The 17,881-nt window shown below is 41.8% G+C and overlaps 1 protein-coding gene across 4 annotated transcripts in view; it reads left to right on the top strand.

Moving 5' to 3' along the window:
• Nucleotides 1-17,881, top strand: part of DCLK1 (doublecortin like kinase 1) — a 206,843-nt gene that overhangs the window by 170,760 nt on the left and 18,202 nt on the right. For all 4 annotated transcript variants that reach the window (XM_077927145.1, XM_028726504.2, XM_077927144.1 and 1 more), the window contains 6 exons: nucleotides 2,469-2,615; nucleotides 8,450-8,583; nucleotides 9,075-9,152; nucleotides 9,715-9,811; nucleotides 11,158-11,238; nucleotides 12,975-13,088. In XM_077927145.1, the coding sequence (XP_077783271.1) occupies nucleotides 2,469-2,615; nucleotides 8,450-8,583; nucleotides 9,075-9,152; nucleotides 9,715-9,811; nucleotides 11,158-11,238; nucleotides 12,975-13,088 (651 nt within the window). The remainder of the gene's footprint in view (nucleotides 1-2,468; nucleotides 2,616-8,449; nucleotides 8,584-9,074; nucleotides 9,153-9,714; nucleotides 9,812-11,157; nucleotides 11,239-12,974; nucleotides 13,089-17,881) is intronic.

Raw genomic sequence — 17,881 nt, 5'->3', positions numbered from 1 at the left:
ACACCATAGCTCCCTGAACTACTATTACTATTCCTTTGTTTTAATCTTTCCTCAAGTGTAGAAGTGAAAATGTATTTTCCTTGTGTAAGCTGACACAACTCAGTCCCTTTATTTATTACTTTGGCAGAGAGCCATCCCCACAGCTCTGCAAATAGGAAGAGAACCGACGGAACTGCTATGAGCACCTATCTTGGTTAACTGCAGGCAGCTATCCAGACTTTCCTTTGCATACAAACAGCAGATATGGGTGTTTTCCAAAGCAGAGGCAGGATTTTGTTGTTTGGGGGCTAGGGAGAGAAAGGAGAAGGCCAGTGGGAGCGGGGGTGCTTAGACTGTGATGCACACCATGGATTAAACCAGGATATTAATGTAGATGTGCCTCAAAGGAACAAAAAATGCATTCTAAATTTGTACAGCCCGTATAGAATATGACAAGGGTCTAATTTACCTATTATATGCCTGTCATGAAATGAAGCCTTTTCGTGCCCAATAAGGGGGCCTCTCTCTTCTCCACTACAAGCTTGTTTCATAGTATTCTCTCTCTTGAGGGAGTTCTAGGAAATGTAGTGCTGTGAGGCTGCTAATGACCTCTGCTGGAGTATTTTCAACAGCCTCACGAAACTACAATTCCCAGGGTTCTCTGGTAAACCACAGCAGTTAAATCAATATAAAACAAATATAGATATGTAATGGGAATAGAAATGTTAAAAGCAGGACATGGGAATAGGTGGACTCAAAACCTGATCCAGTGAAGCTTTTCTTACATTCATAAACAATCTAGAGTTAGGGGAGAGCAGTGAGGTGGGCAGGTTTGCTGATGATACTAAATTGTTCAGGGTCATTAAAGCAAAAACGGATTGCAAAAAGCTCTAAAAGGACCTCTGCAAAGTGAGCGAATTAGTAGTAAAATGGCAAATGCAATTCAGTGTAAGTGTAAAGTGATGCATGTTAGGGTGAAAACTCTTCATTTCACATTTTTGTCATACCCTCCAAAGGCAAAAGCTGGGATGCCATCTTTTGGGATGCCATATTCCTGTTTTCTTTTTTCTCACATGAGGATGGTGGCCATTTTGGGCATCCTGATTTCATGCGATTTTGCACCATGATTTCTACCCAGAAAGCCGCTTTTGGGGGCTTAGTGCACAAAAATGTGCGTTTTGGGACACCACATGAGATTGTGGCCCAGAAAAATCGCAAGATCACTGTGCCCCAAATGGATTCTGTCCTTCTGCAAGAAAAAACGGGATGTCTTGATTTTTCTGGGCACTTGCAAGGTATGATATATGTTCAAGTGGTATGGGCTGGCAGTGATTGAGCAGGGATGAGGCTTTGGGGTTGTAGTGAAGATGTCAGCCCCAGTGTGTGTCAGCTGTGAAAAAGTTGTGGAAAGATCCCTGTTAGGGATCATTAGGAAAGGAGCTGAAAATAAAAATGCAGATATCATAATGCCCTTCTACAAAATCTGTAGTGCAACCACATTTGGAATACAGTGCAAGTTCTGGGCACCACATCTCAAGAAAAATATTGTAGAGATGAAAAAGGTTCAGAAAACCACTGGGTTTTTTAAAAAAAAAATTAAAATTTTGTGAACGTACTAAATAAAGGGGCAATCCTGATTATCAAGGAGGGTGAACTAGGGGTGTGTCTCCCTGGCATCTAGTTTTCTGTGTGCAGTAGAGCACTTAGTCCAATGGTCTCCCCCACCTGGAGTCCTGAAGTGGTCAAGTGCAGGAGCAGCTGAAGCACATGATTGTCAGAGACCAGGCTGAGGAATACAGCTCTGATGAGGAATGGTGGGACCCTCCCCTTCCCCCTCTCCCTGCTCCTGACCTGAAGCTGCCCAGGAGCAGTGGAGCAGTATAGATTTGGAACAGCGGTTTGTAGAGGGGCATAGTTCTGAAGACAAAAGTTGGGAAGAACTGGGGGGGGGGTGAACAGCAAAGTGAAGAATAACTGGAAAAGAGAGAGCTAACAGACTCTCTCTCTCGCTGGAAAGTGTCCAAGGTCACACAGAGCAGATAAGGTGGCTACACAAAAAGCAGGGTGGTTGCGAGATCAGGTTGCAAGATGGAAGTGACTAGGGGGAAAGTGGGTGAAATCCTTAACTGGGAACACCTTCCTTCCGAGAATGGATGCGTTGTTCTTTTGCTGCGATGATTAAAGACTCTTTAAATGGTAAGGGACTCTTTTCACTTTGTCCTGATTATCTACGGCCAAAGGGGGGGAGGTAGCTGAGTCCCAGGATCCTGACAATGAACTACTGCTACAGTCAGACTGAATTCTTCCATCATGTTCAGCCTGATAGACAAAATTTCCACCACAGATATTAGACCTATCTTTTTATATGGGTCCTCTGTTCTGTTCTCAAAGAATATGATTATGCTTTTCATTACAGTATGTTTCTGGAATCTCAGTCCTCTCTGTTTTTAGTGGAATGGTGTTCAAACATGACAATTATTTTATTCCAGGGCGGAGACCTTTTTGATGCCATTACTTCCACAAACAAATATACAGAGCGGGACGCTAGTGGGATGCTGTACAATCTGGCCAGTGCCATTAAATATCTTCATAGCTTGAACATCGTCCACAGGGATATCAAACCTGAAAATCTGCTGGTAAGTTTAACCTTCGGTATGTTCCGGAGATTTCTGTTCATATGGCTGATGTTGGTAGCCTGCCTCATAGCTTCAATGAAATACGTATCTCTAGATAAAAATGCTCACCCTAAGAAGCATTTCAAGTCTAGCAAATATTGCACCGTCTACAGACTAGTCATGCTTTACTTGTGGAACACAAATGGTTTACTTCTATTTTAGAGATACAGCTATATGCAATATTTCAAGGATCATGCTGTTGGAGAATTGAGCTTCTGAATCTGTCAAGTAGTCCAACAAACATTGTTAATATTATTTCTAAAGACAAACCTTTGAAATGTTATGATGCTCCACTGCTGTTCTCTCTATGACTCCAAAAGAGGTTTCTTTCCTGACTTTGAATTACATGAAAAGCCACAGTGTCCTCTCTACCTTTTGTGTTGTGGGTGCTATGTTTCATGTTGCATTATTATTATTATTATTATTATTATTATTATTATTATTATTATTAATACCCCGCCCACCTGGCTGGGTTTCCCCAGCCACTCTGGGCAGCTTCCAACAAAACACTAAAATACAATAACCTATTAAACATTAAAAGCTTCCCTAAACAGGGCTGCCTTCAGATGTTTAATCATTTGCAACTCATCAATTGCTCTGGTAGCCTTGGTACTGCCCCCAGTTGGTCCATTGTACCTCAGAACTCACACAAACAAGCCCATTTCTTATTCCCCAAACATCAGCTATGCTCTGAACCCAAGTATACCAGGCTGCAAACCAACTTCATCTTGCTTCTACCAGCTTTGTCTCTCCTCTACCCTCATACCAAAAGCTATGGTAGGACCTTCCTGCAAACTAGAACCCTTTGATGAGGAGACCTGAGAAAAGTATTGCTGCATCTATAGAATCTGTGAGTTGTATCCAGTTGTGTCCCAGTCTGCTGATCTTTGATCCAGTAGAGTCTTCTGCAAGAGAAAGGGAGAATTGCCAGGGTTTGCTGTTTCATCCTTCCCTTTGAAGCCCCTTGCACACACACACACACACACACACACACACACACACACACACTCCAATCTGCTCTAGGGTTCTGTGAGTTGTTTGGAGGTTCCTGTTCCCCTCACAGAGTTTCAGTTGCCAAATTTGCCACAAAGAGAGATTGATTGCTAATCCACTCTGAGAACTGTAGCTCTGGGAGAGGAATAGGATTTCACATAACATTAAAAGTAAGGTAAAGGTAAAGGGACCCCTGACCATTAGGTCCAGTCTGGGGTAGTGGTGCTCATCTCGCTTTACTGGCCGAGGGAGCCGGCGTACAGCTTCCGGGTCATGTGGCCAGCATGACTAAGCTGCTTCTGGCAAAACCAGAGCAGCGCACAGAAACGCCGTTTACCTTCCCGCTGGAGCGGTACCTATTGATCTACTTGCACTTTGATGTGCTTTCGAACTGCTAGGTTGGCAGGAGCAGGGACCAAGCAACGGGAGCTCATTCAAACCGCCAACCTTCTGATCGGCAAGTCCTAGGCTCTGTGGTTTAACCCACAGCGCCACAGTGTGACAATTATCTTTTATATAATTTTGCTGCTGCTGCCTTTCTTGTTTACCTGGGCTGATAGGAAAGTGTGTTACTGTTTAGGAGAGAGGCTGAGGGCCAAATCAAATGTGTGGGTGGCAGATCTTTATACACAGATCTGTCCTGATTGTGTAGGGCCCAGCATAATAGTATTGGGTCCAACATTAACAACAAATAGAACCCAACCATCCACTCGCCCTGCTGGCCTGTTCCTTGTGAATAATTGCCGTTAGGCTCAGTTGCACTGTGGAACTAATATTTCACACACACACACACACACACACACACACACACACACACACACACCACTTTTCAACAATGCAGTGTATTCTTTGCCGTATCGAAGTCTGAATGTTAGTACTGGTGCACTGCTGTGTATGTAAGCTAGTGCAATCACATGTCAAGATTCATTAGACTCTTGTTTCTGAGAACGCCAGAGATGGTCTCATGGGGAAACGCTTACAATGCTTTTGTATTCAAACCTTTCTCAAGTTTGACAGCAGTAGACTGAAGTTCTCCCTCGCCCTCTTGGTTGTTTTCCCTCTTAAAATAGCATTGACTGACCTACCATGAGCAATTATGCTGGGTATTTTTTTTATAACCATATTTTCGTGTATTTTGCAGTCCAGAGCACTCACAATAGTCCTGCGCTATTGTGCACATTCCACACTGATTACTAGTCAATACATTTTCCTACTAAGACAATTGCACTCAAAGGACATGTCTGTGGCTTCCATCAGTTTAAACTGCACAAAAGCACATGGGAGTTTGTTGAGATGTGATTATTTCTAAGCAGCTATCACGGGCAAGATTGCCTTTGCAGCTTCAAGATGCCTGGGGCCTATTGTTCTTAGTATTGCATACCAAATGCTAGTATGCTTTTTTTGCACTAACTGAATTGTGCTATCCAAATGCAATATGGATACTAGCTAAAATAATATCTGTGGCCACACGCTAGTCCTAAGCACATTGCATAGAAATTGGGTACACTGATTTAAGACTTAACTTCCATAGAAGTTCTCTTAGGATCACACATTTAGATATCTATATCTAGATATAGGACTAGTTCACACATATGTCCATGAAATCTCATCCCAAGCCTTTACTTCATACAAAAAATGTGTACTATATTAATAGTAACACCTTGATCTTTGGCCTGGCGGTGTGTCCCCTCCCATTTCACTGAATTGGGGTAGGTACCAAACATGGGCAAAATTGTTGGCAAAATTTTTGGCTGCACATTCTGTCCTTGGCACCCATCAGTTTGGCTTAGATGAAGCTAAGCTGTTTTTCTGACTGGGCTTTGGGGAAAATAGCTTAATCTGAGGTAATCCACACCAGTTCAGTCCTATTGCAATTCACAGAATAAACACCCCAAGATGGTATTGCTTCTCAAACGTTGCCCTCACATTCTCTAGCTTGTTGCTTTACATCTAGGTCACATCACTCCCCAAATCTCTACTTTAAACTCTGCCTTTTCTGCAGAGGGAGGTGGCATCACCCATTTAACATCTTGGACTGAGCCCCTTAATCCTTCTTAATGGCAAATTACCAAGGTTATCACCTCACCAGGAGGCTAGCCTGGCCTTTAGGTAAAGGTACCCCTGCCCGTACGGGCCAGTCGTGACCGACTCTATGGTTGTGCGCTTATCTCACTTAAGAGGCCGTGAGCTGGCGCCGTCTGAAGACACTTCCGGGTCACGTGGCCAGCGTGACGAAGCTGCACTGGTGAGCCAGCACCAGTGCCTCACACGGAAACGCCGTTTACCTTCCCGCTATAAAGCGGTACCTATTTATCTACTTGCACTTAGGGGTGCTTTCAAACTGCTAGGTGGGCAGGAGCTGGGACCAAACGACGGGAGCTCACCCCGCCGCGGGGATTTGAACCGCCGACCTTACGATCAGCAAGTCCTAGGCACTGAGGTTTTACCCAAAGCCTGGCCTTTAGCCTTGCTTAAATTCTAACACTTGGTGGATCCAGGGGTTAGAAGGGTCTGGCACCCATCTTAACACCCCAAACTCATAACAACATAATGCCTGAACATCTTGCTCGCTCATAATATGGATGATTTTGATTTGGATGAAGGCAGAGGTTGACACATGTGGGTGTAAAAGGGTTACTAAATTATGGCCACACCTCTTTTGCTGATTTTACCATGCATAGTATTCATATCCCGTTCCAATACATGTGCTATTAATCAACTGGCTCTTTTACCATTTTAGCAAGCCAAGCTAAAAGCCTTAGTCATATGAAAAGGCTGTAATACTTCACCTCTACATTCCCTTCATCTGGAAGGCATGCCTTTTCCATTTTAATTGGAGCATTTTTTCATAATTGCTCCTATTTAACATGATTATTTTGTCAAATCATGGGATAGCTTTATAGCCATATAATAAGCCCAGGAGAACAACTTCTCTGACTGTTGCCATCTGCAGTGATCACAAGAGCAGCTTAGGAAATATGGACAGTCTTTAGAGTAATGGGTTACATATGGTAGCACACAATTATGTGTGGCTGGATTCAATTAGTGTTGTACAATTACACAGTTTTATTGCTTAGTTAAAACAGTGAAAGCACTACATAGTGGGTAATTTGCACTAATCCACATCTCTTTAATTGCCCTTCAGGGCTTAAAGGAAAATAGAACTTGTAAAGAGCTTACTTTCTTAGTAAGATGAGCTTTAAATGATCATCTACATTCTTTGCTCTTCACAGGGCAGACAATTAAAATATTACCGCTTTACGTTGAAGCCTTATTTTTGTCTTTAATCTTACTTACCAGGGCAGAGGGAGCATGTCCCCGTGCCCACTGCTTGTTTACTTGTTTTCAGAAATGAACTGAAGGGTTGGGTTTTAAAAAAGAAAATAAACCCTTACTTGTAAAAAGCTCCAGGGAGAAGTTATATATATATATATATATATTTTAGAAAAATGCATCCCTGGATTTTGTTTAGTTAAAAAAAATCCTGGTGAAATGATAAATTGGTTCTTTTAATAGACATTCAATAAACTTAATGTTTTAAGTTCCTGAACACTTTGCAAAATAACTTCCCCTGCCCTGCCCCACAATAGAAACGCTGAAAAAATATGCCTGGGGTTGTTTATTAAAAATAAATGTGGTATTCTGCCTAGTGTAAATTCAGACACTGAGGTAGCTCTGCATTCTATGTCCTAGTCACAAAGTCTTTGCAAAGCCTAGTGCACAATCCCTAATTAAAAATGTCATTGAAATATAATTTATTGCTGCCACTTCAGCAAACACTTTCTTAAAGATTCATAAAACAGATGTGCCTAGCAACTCACATTTTTAATAATAGAGCAATTCCATTTTTAAATATCCTCCTTCCCTATCCATATTCATTCTGGCTTTGTCACAGTCAGCTTGTGCTGAGAATTTGTTTGCTGCTCCTTTTCGAAGACAAAAATTCCAGTTACATGAGCTCACGGAAACCCAATTGAAGGGGGGGGGAAATAGGCCTCTGAATGCAAAACATATTCTCAGAATATGCTACGGTGTGTTTCTATTGCCGTGCAATTTACACGTAGTTTGCATTTCACAAATAAGAAAAACATTCTCTTTGCCACGCAACTTGCAATAGGCTTTGGTGGCTGCCCAGCTCACAATTTAAAGGGTAAAGAAGTGTTGTAGAAAATCTGAGACAGGAGGCAATAAAAACAAATCTCATACATGTTTCCCCTGTGGTCAATGGCCATTGAAATGTAGAATAATGGATCTGGAGGTGCCTAATGGCATGAAGTCCAATACTCAGCCAAAAGCAGATATCCATAAGTAGTAGGGAGAAACCTGCTTGGCCTATACTTCATTCTCAGCCATGGACAATTTCTGACAGAAAAGTGATGACCAAGCTGGAAGTGACCTTCAAAGATCCTTCTGCCTCACAGAGTGAAATAAACTGCTCTTATTAAATTAATATTAATTATGAATACTGGAGGACTATACCACCTGCATGGCAATAGATTGTCTCTATAGCAACTCCAGCAACCTGTCGTACATCCCTACAGTAAGGATACTGTGCTGTTTGTTCAATTTAAAGCTTCTGGCTACTGTTTCATGTTTATTAAGTGCAAGCTAAGTTCACTCCAAACCCTTTATCGCTCTCTGTTCACCTCTGGCTCTCATCTCCCCACATCTGCTGTGTTCAGGCATGCCTGGGGATGGGGGCCTTCGCTGCCACAAGCACAATGGAATAGAAGATTGACTGTTAAGGGAAAGGGAGATTCCTGCTAGAGGGAACACACTGAATCAGAAAACTGTTTGTTTAGGTTTATGAGCACCAAGATGGGAGCAAGTCACTGAAACTGGGAGATTTTGGACTGGCCACCATCGTTGACGGACCTCTTTACACTGTCTGTGGGACACCTACTTATGTAGCTCCAGAAATCATTGCAGAAACTGGGTAAGATGGTTTGTAACACATTTGGTATGAACAATTAAATGTATTAGTAATTTGTAAATTAAATCTTGAGAAGAACATTGACAGATTAGGGCCAAGACAACAATCAAACATTTATCAAGTTTCTAAGATAGTATTAATGTTAGTTGCTGGTTACTGCTGTTTACAATCTCTCTTCCTTCATTTTATATCCTGTTTCAGTTAGTGCCTGGTGTGCAGAGCGACTGTCATCTAGTGAAAGAGATCCATATTCTTCTCGTGAATAGTGGATGTCCATTTGAATATAAATCACACTGTACTTGCATTTTAATATTTTAGATTTAATTCTTGCACTTCATTTTCTAAAATGCCATGTGAAATATAGCTATTACTAAGACAACGCCGTGTAATTTAATGATGGTCTTTGCCATGGTATCATTTTCTCTTTGCTTTTATTTTGCACTATTGATCACACATTCTTTATAATATTAATCATAATCTCTTGTCACTTGTAGATATGGCCTGAAGGTGGACATCTGGGCAGCTGGTGTGATTACTTACATCCTGCTGTGTGGTTTTCCTCCATTCCGTGGGTATGGGCAATGCTGTTCTATTCCCCTTTTAACAATGCACCTCTGTGCTGTTGGAAACCCAAATGTTTTTTCTCTCCGGGTATAATGCTAGCTGCTGTCCCCACCCTTTTCCTCCCCTGCTGTGTGAGGCAATGTAATTTACCTAAACAGTATCATGATAGGTGAGATGATGATATCATAGGTTTATTTTTATTTATGCAATTCACTGCTGGTAAAAAAACAAACGAAATAAAAATGATGTTCTTCCCAGAATTTAAATATTATGCTGTGCCCTTTTAGAATGGTATAAAATGTATATCAAATATATGTTTACTGAAAGTAGAAGTGCAGAGCCTTGCAATTTTCAGATATAGTCTGATGAATTAGGAAAGGCAACTGTTTCTTAGGAGCTTTCTTTCTTTCATATTTTGAATACATGCTGTTTGGTAGACTCTGCAAAATGGGAGAAACAAATTTTTCCTCAAGCACTGGGCTTTAAGAACAGAGTCTTGCTGTTTCATGTATTTACTTTATCTTTTTCCATGTGGTGGAAACTTAACACTTTTGTTTCCTTACCGTGTAGAAGTGGAGAAGATCAGGAAGTCCTTTTTGATCAGATTTTGATGGGACAAGTAGACTTTCCATCTCCCTACTGGGATAATGTTTCTGACTCTGCAAAGGTAAATTGTGCTGCTTTGCTTTTTTCATATCTTACTGACAGCTCTCTTTACAAGCCTTCTCATGGAGCCTATTGTAAAGTTTCAACTGGTTCAGATCAAAAAGTTTTAACTACTGCAGATGAAGATGCTAACCCAATGTGCTGCAGAAAGGAATGGAAAATAAAACTGCCAATATCATAATGCTGTGTTCGTGTTCAGACCCAGAGACCTCCCCCCTAAATAAATTCACACATGACTCAAATTTTAGTTTTGGTTTTTGGCAGAATTTAGGCCACAACTTTATTGATTACAGAAGGTGAGTGGTTGAATAGGCTCTGGTTTGAGTAGCTCCCTGCACTCTTGCAGGCAGCGCTGACCCAGAGCACCAGCATAGGTCAGCCAAGGGTGAATACCTGGGAAGGTGAAAAGCCGGGTACAGACACTGTTCACCACCCAGATGCCCCCCTGGACTCAGGTATGGGCACAAACCCTCTCAGGGGTTGACCAAACCATTTGAGTCCCTGGATTCCTTTAACGGAATACCCTTCACATAGGGATGGCGAGAGCGTTCTCCCATCCCTATCACCTGAACCAGTGCCTATCCGTAACCTTACAAGTTGTGACAATTTGCTACACGGCAGGTGAAACCCAAATGGCAACAGCCAATCAGCCAAGTAGGGAAATTCCTGCTGTGCCCCTGTCCCAACGACAGACGACACACGACAGCATAGCAAGGTCAAAGCACAATGCCCTAAAAATAGGGAGAGGTGGGCGGGTGTTCCGAATGCACAAGCTGAAAGAGGAAGCTCTGGGTCATGTTCATGTATATGGGTCCCTCAATCCATTTGGACTGCGTCCTATTGGTCAGATTGAACCCAACATCGATGGACCTACCAATCGGGTGTTGTGGCTAACTAATCAAACCCACCCACAACACAGGGGGTCAGTCTCCAGGTCTCACCGCAACACGTGCCCTCTTTTAGGGAGGACATGATATACAAATCTATGGTGCGGCCGCATTTGGAATACTGTGTACAGTGCTGGTCACCTCACCTCAAAAAGGGTATCGTAGACTTGGAAAACATTCAGAAAAGGCCAACCAAAATGATCGAGGGAAAAGAGTGACTCCCCTATGAAGAAAGGTTTCAGCATTTGCAATGTTTTAGTTTAGAGAAAAGGCAAGTGAGAGGCAGCATGATAGTAGTTTATAGCATTATGCATGGCATGGAGAAAATTTCCTCCCCTGTCTCCTAGCATTAGAACCCATGAACACCCAACAAAGCTGAATACTGAAATATATAGGACAGGTAAAAGGAGTGCTTCTTCATACAGCATATAGTTAAACTATGGAACTTTCCATTTCACAGGAACTTATTACTATGATGCTACAGGTAGATATAGACCAGCGATTTTCGGCTTTGCAAGTCCTTGAACACCCATGGGTTAATGTAAGTAAATCTAAAGGCTAACAGCTTTATTTTAACATTGCTATCTTTTTTTAAAAAAAAAATTATCATTTGCTTGTGAAGTCTTTTGAATTGCTGTTTTAGAAATATGACACATGCCACAAGTAGCTGCCAACCTAGCAGTTCGAAAGCACGCCAGTGCAAGTAGATAAATAGGTACTACTGCGGCAGGAAGGTAAATGGTGCTTCTGTCCACTCTGGTTTCCATCACGGTGTTCTGTTGTGCCAGGAGCAGTTTAGTCATGCTGGCTACATAACGCGGAAAGCTGTCTGTGGACAAACGCCAGCTCCCTCGGCCTGAAAGCGAGAAGTGTGCTGCAACCCCATTGTCGCCTTTGACTAGACTTAACCATCCAGGGGCCCTTCACCTTTTACTTTAGACCTAGGGTTTTATACAACAAAGTTGTCCCGTTAGCACAAGGACCTCCCCTCCCTCTTTCCCCCCTTGCCCCCCCAAACCACCCCCCCCCCAAAAAAAGCTAGAGATGTGCTTTATGACCCTTAATCAGTACATCAGTACGCTATTGTTTAGCATAGGACACACACACTTCTTCGGATTACAAAACAGGATGTTACTCCTATGTTGCAGAGATACTGGCGCAAAGCTTTAAGTATCAAGATGCTGGTCAGTTGTTGATGTACATATGTGATGGGATGATGAGCTGCTTGTGCGTAAAATCGTAGTCCCTCAGAGTTTGTTCAAGCCCACAAACTTCTGTCTGTGACAGAGCCCCTCAGACATGACTGCTCTAGTCACTTGCAGATTCCGACAGTGGTTGCTTTCGGAATCGTTTCCAGCATAAAAGCTCCTTAACGGAAACACGTCTTCTGGACTCACGGCGTGACAGTTTCCGGCGAGGAGTGGGTCTCCCTATGGGAGCTTCAGATACCTCCCCACTATTCTCGCTGGACGTGTCCCTGAGCCCTCCCTCCTGCTCGCTTTCCCTCAGAGATCCACCTCTCCCTCTGCTGGTTCCTGCTTCAGCTGCTGAGTCTCTCCCAGCCTGCGTGAGCCCTTCCACCACCGGTTCCTCCGATGGCAGTTCCCTGACAACATATGTCCAAAATACCTGAAAGAGTGGGGCAAATCTATTTTAAAGGGCTTTTTTTAAGACTTCAGCCATTATTTATGAGAATATGAGTCTATGTTTCATACAGCACATTGAGGGGGAAGGATGAATATTACTGACTTGTGGATGACCAAAAAAATACAACCCATTTGTAAGAGTGACTGTGGCAATCCACCATGAGCAATCTGTCTTTGTATCCTGTTTATTAATTACACATACCCTGAAATTATTCTTTTTGGGGGATTCTCCAGAACTATTTTAATAGTGCATGGAAGTACCCAGCAAGTTGGTCTTTTAAGGCCTTATTCCTAGGCCAACTCTAGTCTATGTAGACTGTTACTGTGTCAACTTCAGGCATGTTGAATTAGCCAACTGGGTAATTCATGAATACCGTACAAAACTAGAATGGTGTAACAATTGGCAACCTTCAGCACATAACTTCATGATATTAGAAAGTTAGTCAGCTGCCTCCAAGCACTTTTAGATCTTGTAAATTGCAGGTTCCCAAATAAAACAGTTAAAACTAATAGGTCCTAATAATTAATATATTGTTAAAAACAATATGGTAGTGGTCTAGAAAATGTCTCCTGAATTGTCCTTCAGCTCCTCGAAGATCATAATTCACAAATGCTTCTTTTTGCTTTGCAGGATGATGGCCTTCCAGAGAATGAGCATCAGTTGTCTGTAGCTGGAAAGATCAAAAAGCACTTCAACACAGGCCCCAAGCCCAACAGCACAGCTGCTGGAGTTTCCGTTATAGCAGTAAGCATCTGCAATACAATGCTTAACTTTTCTCCCTCAGCGTCTGTATATTGGGTCTGTGCTGAGGAGATGGCACCCCAAACTCAGCAGATAGTTATGCCTTTAATGCAGTATAAAACAAAGCTTCAATTATCCCATCTTCTTCCAATTTCTTCATCTTGAGACCCATATCATCACCCAAGGATATTAGGCAGCACACACTATCCTATATATTTCTGAAAATCAATCCCTTAATGGAGAAAATCCAATGTGCATTCACAAATGTGGCATTTAAGCTTGTGATCATTTACTTTAAAATTGTTTCCTGGATTGGACTGTTATAATACTTACCTGTAGCAAGAGCAAAAAAACCGATTCGAAGCAGGAATTCCTTACACCAAGCACATAGACATCATTAAGTGTCAAGAAATAAAACTGCTTCTGGAGTAGCAATTTTTGCCTACACCAACTGGCACTGAAATACTGCACGGATTAGCAATATGCAGCCCACTGCATTGGCTCCTAACGCCCTACATGCTGTGGCATGTATGCAGCTGACCCATGGAGCATTCTATGTGCATGAATGGCAGCTGTACAATGTCCCCACCCCCACAACTCAAGATACTGATAGTGGAATGCCTAATATGGTTTTAGGACTAGGACCTAATTTTTCCATCACAGTCTGATAGAATTATAGGAGCATTTTAATAACCTAAATGAATCTCTCATTTTTTTAAAGACACCCAAGAGAAGAAACTTCCATTTTCATTATAAGATACAAATCTATGTGCTCATAGATTTTATTCAGTGTACATATCACTCTTTGGACACAAGCTGGCTAGCTGCTTCCCTCCAGACAGGAATCAAACTGGCTGGAGATTTAAACAGAACTCCGTACAAAGCTTCTGGTAGCACACATGGTTTTTTGTTTTGGATTTTTGCAATTCTCTGCAGAAGCCCTGTTAAAATCTCAGTTGCACATAACAGCACAGATGAAAATGTACCAGGCTTCCTCGCTTCCTCTTCTTCCAACCATAAATACAGAAAGGCCAACAGTAGCTAACAGGGTTATCATTTATCTATTTCCCACAAACATGCACAGAAGTCATTGGGTTTCCCTAAATTAATATCACTGAGCGGTCACTGGGTTTGTTTGTTTTTTAACATGCCCATCTTCTTTCTTTACGTCTGCTTGTGCTTTTTAAGCTTCCTTTCATAAATGTGCCTACTAATCATGCTCCAGAAAGAGCCATCAGAATGATGCATCGAACATAATAACCATTGACCATACCAGATTAATTGACATTTGTTCCCAGCTTGGATAAAGTGCAGGTGGAGCCCCTTTTCGTGTAGCTCTCCCACTTTCACGGTTTTGGGGAGGTTTTTTTGGCTTGGCCCTTTTGGGGTGGATTTTAAGTCGGCATGAATTAAATTCGGCTCGTTTGGCTCAGCCCATCTTTTCTGGATGCTTGCTCCAGAGTTATTTGGTTTTGCAAGTGTTTGTCCCTCCCCTCATCGTCTCCCAACCCCACCAATGATTTTATTTCTTTAGCTGTTAAAATTGAATAAATAACCCCTGCCTCAAAAATGGAAGGTAATCTTTCCCTCATGCTTTCCTTAGGTTTTGGTCACTGTTATTATTCATCTCATTGGCTAAAAATACAGTCAGCATTTGCTTTTTTTTAAATGTTCCATTAAAACCAAAGCGACAGTAGCTGTTTCCCGCAACTAAAACATCCCATTATGTGCATTCGTCATATGAAATATCAGGTATGTTCTCAACTGCCCAGCTGAAAACCTTTTCAATTGGGCTGCCAGCACGCTTGCCCATGAGAAGCACTTGCTCGGGTCCTCTACACGAGGGATTTCATAGCTTTTCAAAAGCTCTTTCAAAATGCTTTGCCAGCTCCTTTTTCACCCATCCTTCGCCGCCTTTATTATGCTTATGTTTATTTTTTTGTTTAATTTGCACCAATTGCACTGGAAACTGATTGCTTTAAGTAGTTTTGATATTTTAATTGAGGAAAGACACTGCAATGCAGCTTCTCACCGAAAACCGAAAATGGCATAGAAATAGAATGACATGCGGATCTTTGTTTTGGTTTTTAGCACTATATTATTTGAATATTGGCAGCCCGTCTGTTTAGTACTGGAGATTGGCGTTTTCCTGCTAGTAATCCACCACTGTGATTTATCATGAATGTGCACACAAGCCCTGCCACTTCATCTAACTTTTCCAAAAACGCAGAGAACAAATTTTCACCATGCATATATAAATGTGTGCTTGTTTGCTTCTTTAAAAATATTTATGATTCCCCCTGTAATAGTAGACCTCTAAAGAATTTGCAACAAAATAAAATACGGAATAACACACACCATAAATAAAACAGTAGAGTGTTAAAAGTGACCTGGTACAATCAACATTCCAGAAATGCTTGCAGAAATAAGAAAGGTTTTCACAGCACACTGTGTGCTTTGCCTCTTCTGGCAAGGTATTTCATAATATAGGGGGTCCTTCATGGAATGCTCTCTTCTGAATATAGAGAGATTTGATTTCTGTGGTGTGAGGCACCTCTAAAAGCTAACAGGCAAGATAATGCTAATAAACCCACACGTTCCAGTGCACAGTCTCAGCAGCAATAAAATCAGAGTTGCCTGCAACTCAAAAGTTAGTCCCATTGAGGTCACCTTTCCTCTTAGGAAACTAAGTGCTGGCATGCTGCCTAAATCCAGTTTTTGTAAGGCCAGCTGCTCAAATTAAAATGCAGTGGCAGATAGGCTTTAAATCAATTATAAGATAGCATTTGGTATAATTCTTAACTTAGATACTCTACAAGTGCCAGAATTTAGTGTTAAGAAATCTTAAGTTAATTGACTCCCTTTTTTGTTAAAATAGTTTGAACGTACAGTAAACATGAGTGGATGACTACAGCATGCAAATGCTTACAAGGTTTGTGTACGTGTGTGTCCAGTTTAGCCTTACAGGCATTGGCTTCAAGGAAGCATACAGGAAGTGGTGATGTCCCAGACTTAGATGGCTTTTAAATGGGGAAACCAGGAAGGTTTGTGAAGCTCAGTAGCAACTGAATATGATTACAGGGAAGGGCTGTAGCTTACATTGGATCGTCCTTGTGCGCTGGATGCATATGTAGCACAGAACCCACCTCTGTTCTTATTGAAAGGAGGGCTCCTCTTGAAGCCAGTTGAGGCTGGTCCAGCCATTTCTTCTTACCATGCAGTCGAGAGTGTGGCCCAGGCTGTTGGATTCAAGAGTTGCCCTTGGAGAGCTCGTCAAGGAGGCAGGTGATGGAGACAAAACTAGAATTAGTAGGACTTGATATTGGCTTTGGCACCTCTTCCTGTTGGTCTTCCTGTCTTCAACCCTATCAGTCCCAATGGGCATCAGCCAGCACTGCTTGAAGTGAACCAGAATGAATAAGCTAGAAGTGAACAGGTGTTCACAATGAAGGATATTAATTACAGTGTTTAAATCTGCCTTTCCTTGTGGCTTTAGTGAAGACACATTTTGATCATGCCTCTCAGTTCCCCCTCGAAGATCAAGAAGCATTTTGCCCAGTGAAGGTTACTCATTGAAAATGAAAGGCAATTGACATTTCTTGCAAAGTGGTAATAGTCACGTATCTCTTGTACCCATACGCCAGGGTTAATGAACATGGGGGCATCCAGATGTAACTGGATTACAACTCCCATCACCCCTGATCAATGGCTGGGGCTGGTGGGAGTTGGAGTCCGGCAAACTCTGAAGGACCACAGGTTCCCAATCTTTACCATTTGCCATTTGAAACATTGAAAGGAAAAAAAGGGCGATGAACTCTGATGATAACTTGTGGTGTTAATATGTAGGGCACTTAGCTTTTTCGTGCAAATAAATGTTGGTATCAGTGGTAGTTTTGCAATGCATTTTTAAATGATGCTGCACTTTTGTCTGCTTCCGTAAGTTGTGTTGAATTGGTTTTACTGTAGTGTTTTCCTAATTTGGTGTGTTGTAGCCAGCCCTGGGATCATATGATGAAGGTCTGGTTAGAAAATCTCCTATAAATGAAATATGTTGCCAAATAGTGTCTTTCAGACCTGAGAAGTATGAATTTTATACAAGAGGCCTGCAGCCACGGCAGTGCTAATCTTTTGTTATTGATAGCTTTACATAAAACAAACATATAGTATTCTCTCTGCGGGTTGTAGTTGTGATTTTATAGCTACACAAGAGAGTAAGCTATGTCAATGAATGCTCCTTTCTTCTCTATGTTGTTTACCCTCCTAAGCCTGAAAAATGCTTTTAAAAATACAAGTAATTGCTTCAGGACTATAAATAGGCTTTCTATCAACTTGTCACTGTTTTCTTTGAGTGTTTCAAACTAGTGGCTTTACTGCTGCCTGCCAGAGTCTCCGTTCACTGAGGAGAGCCGACAATTATGGCTTAACTGAATACAGATGTCTTGAAGAAGTTGTGGTAAAATGGTGTTGCCCCACAGATTTGACTAGCAACACTATTCCATTTGCAAATTAATACACACAAGTGATTTTTAATTTTTAAATAGATAAACACACAATTTAATGTACTGGCCAAGTATAATTCAATTTGAGTTAAAGTTATGAGTGCTAACATGTTGAGTCATGTGTGTTTGTGTGGAGACACAATTGTGTGTGTGTGTGTTGTCATCCTTGAGTAAGCAGAAGAAAATAGGCTAATGATAACATTCTGCTTAGTTTAACGAAGCTCCTAGGTTTAGCCGTGGAAGCAAATCTCAGCTTGAGGTTTGCAGGAGGCATATAGCGGTGCTGAGGGAGAAAGG

The sequence above is a fragment of the Podarcis muralis genome, chromosome 4 (assembly GCF_964188315.1).
Source record: "Podarcis muralis chromosome 4, rPodMur119.hap1.1, whole genome shotgun sequence".
Lineage (NCBI taxonomy): Eukaryota > Metazoa > Chordata > Lepidosauria > Squamata > Lacertidae > Podarcis > Podarcis muralis.
The sequence above is the reverse complement of the archived record's forward strand: the minus strand, read 5'-3'. Positions and strand labels throughout refer to the sequence as shown.